Source organism: Sinocyclocheilus grahami, unplaced genomic scaffold (assembly GCF_001515645.1).
Source record: "Sinocyclocheilus grahami isolate Dianchi unplaced genomic scaffold, SAMN03320097.WGS_v1.1 scaffold11890.1, whole genome shotgun sequence".
In the NCBI taxonomy this organism is placed as follows: domain Eukaryota; kingdom Metazoa; phylum Chordata; class Actinopteri; order Cypriniformes; family Cyprinidae; genus Sinocyclocheilus; species Sinocyclocheilus grahami.
The window spans coordinates 5,624-6,313 of record NW_015514105.1 but is presented as its reverse complement, the minus strand read 5'-3'; the positions used below and the strand labels follow the sequence as shown (position 1 = coordinate 6,313).

Here is a 690-nt window from a genome sequence, read left to right as displayed (position 1 = left end):
TGTTTACAGAGAATTGTTTCTGTATTCACATTATTCACTTAGAAAACATCCTTCTAAAGACTGTTTTTGTCAATAAAATCAGTCTTTCCTACAACAAATCCATATTCTTTTCCCAAAACAGCCTTTTTGTGACACAAACCTGTCTTTCTAGGTAAGAGCATCCTTGTGTCAGTCTAACTCTGCAGTTTTTATAGGGTGGAGGCTCAGATGTTGAGCGGGCCAAGAAGAAGCGCCGTGGGGACCGTTATTCCGTTCAGACTTCGCTGATTGTAGCGGCCCTGAAGAAACTGCTCCCCATCGGCCTCAACATGTGCTCCCCTGCAGACCAAGAGCTCATAAACATGGCCAAGATCCGCTACTCTCTGGTATTTAGTCACATGTTTAGCCATATAGTTTGTTTAGGATAGTTGATTTACTGCTAAACAACACAAAAAAAACTCTTATACTACTGTTCAAATGTTTGGGGTCAGTAAAATGTTTTCATGTTTTGAAACGATGCCGCAAGTCTGCATTTATCAAAAATACAATAAAACTGTAATATTGTGTAATATTATTACAATTTAACATAATTGTTTTCTATCTTAATATATTTGAAATAGTAATTTATTCCTGTGATGGTAAAGTTGAATTTTCAGCAGACATTGTAGTCTTCAGTGTCACAAGATCCTTCAGAAATCATTTTAATATGCT

General features: G+C 36.5%; 1 protein-coding gene across 1 annotated transcript in view; it reads left to right on the top strand.

Annotated features, from left to right (window-relative positions):
• Nucleotides 1-194: 194 nt before the first annotated feature.
• Nucleotides 195-690, top strand: part of LOC107578775 (ryanodine receptor 1-like) — a gene marked incomplete at its 5' end in the record, with an annotated part of 4,638 nt that continues 4,142 nt past the window's right edge. The window contains one exon of the mRNA XM_016264693.1: nt 195-392. Coding sequence (XP_016120179.1) covers nt 195-392 — 198 coding nt within the window. The remainder of the gene's footprint in view (nt 393-690) is intronic.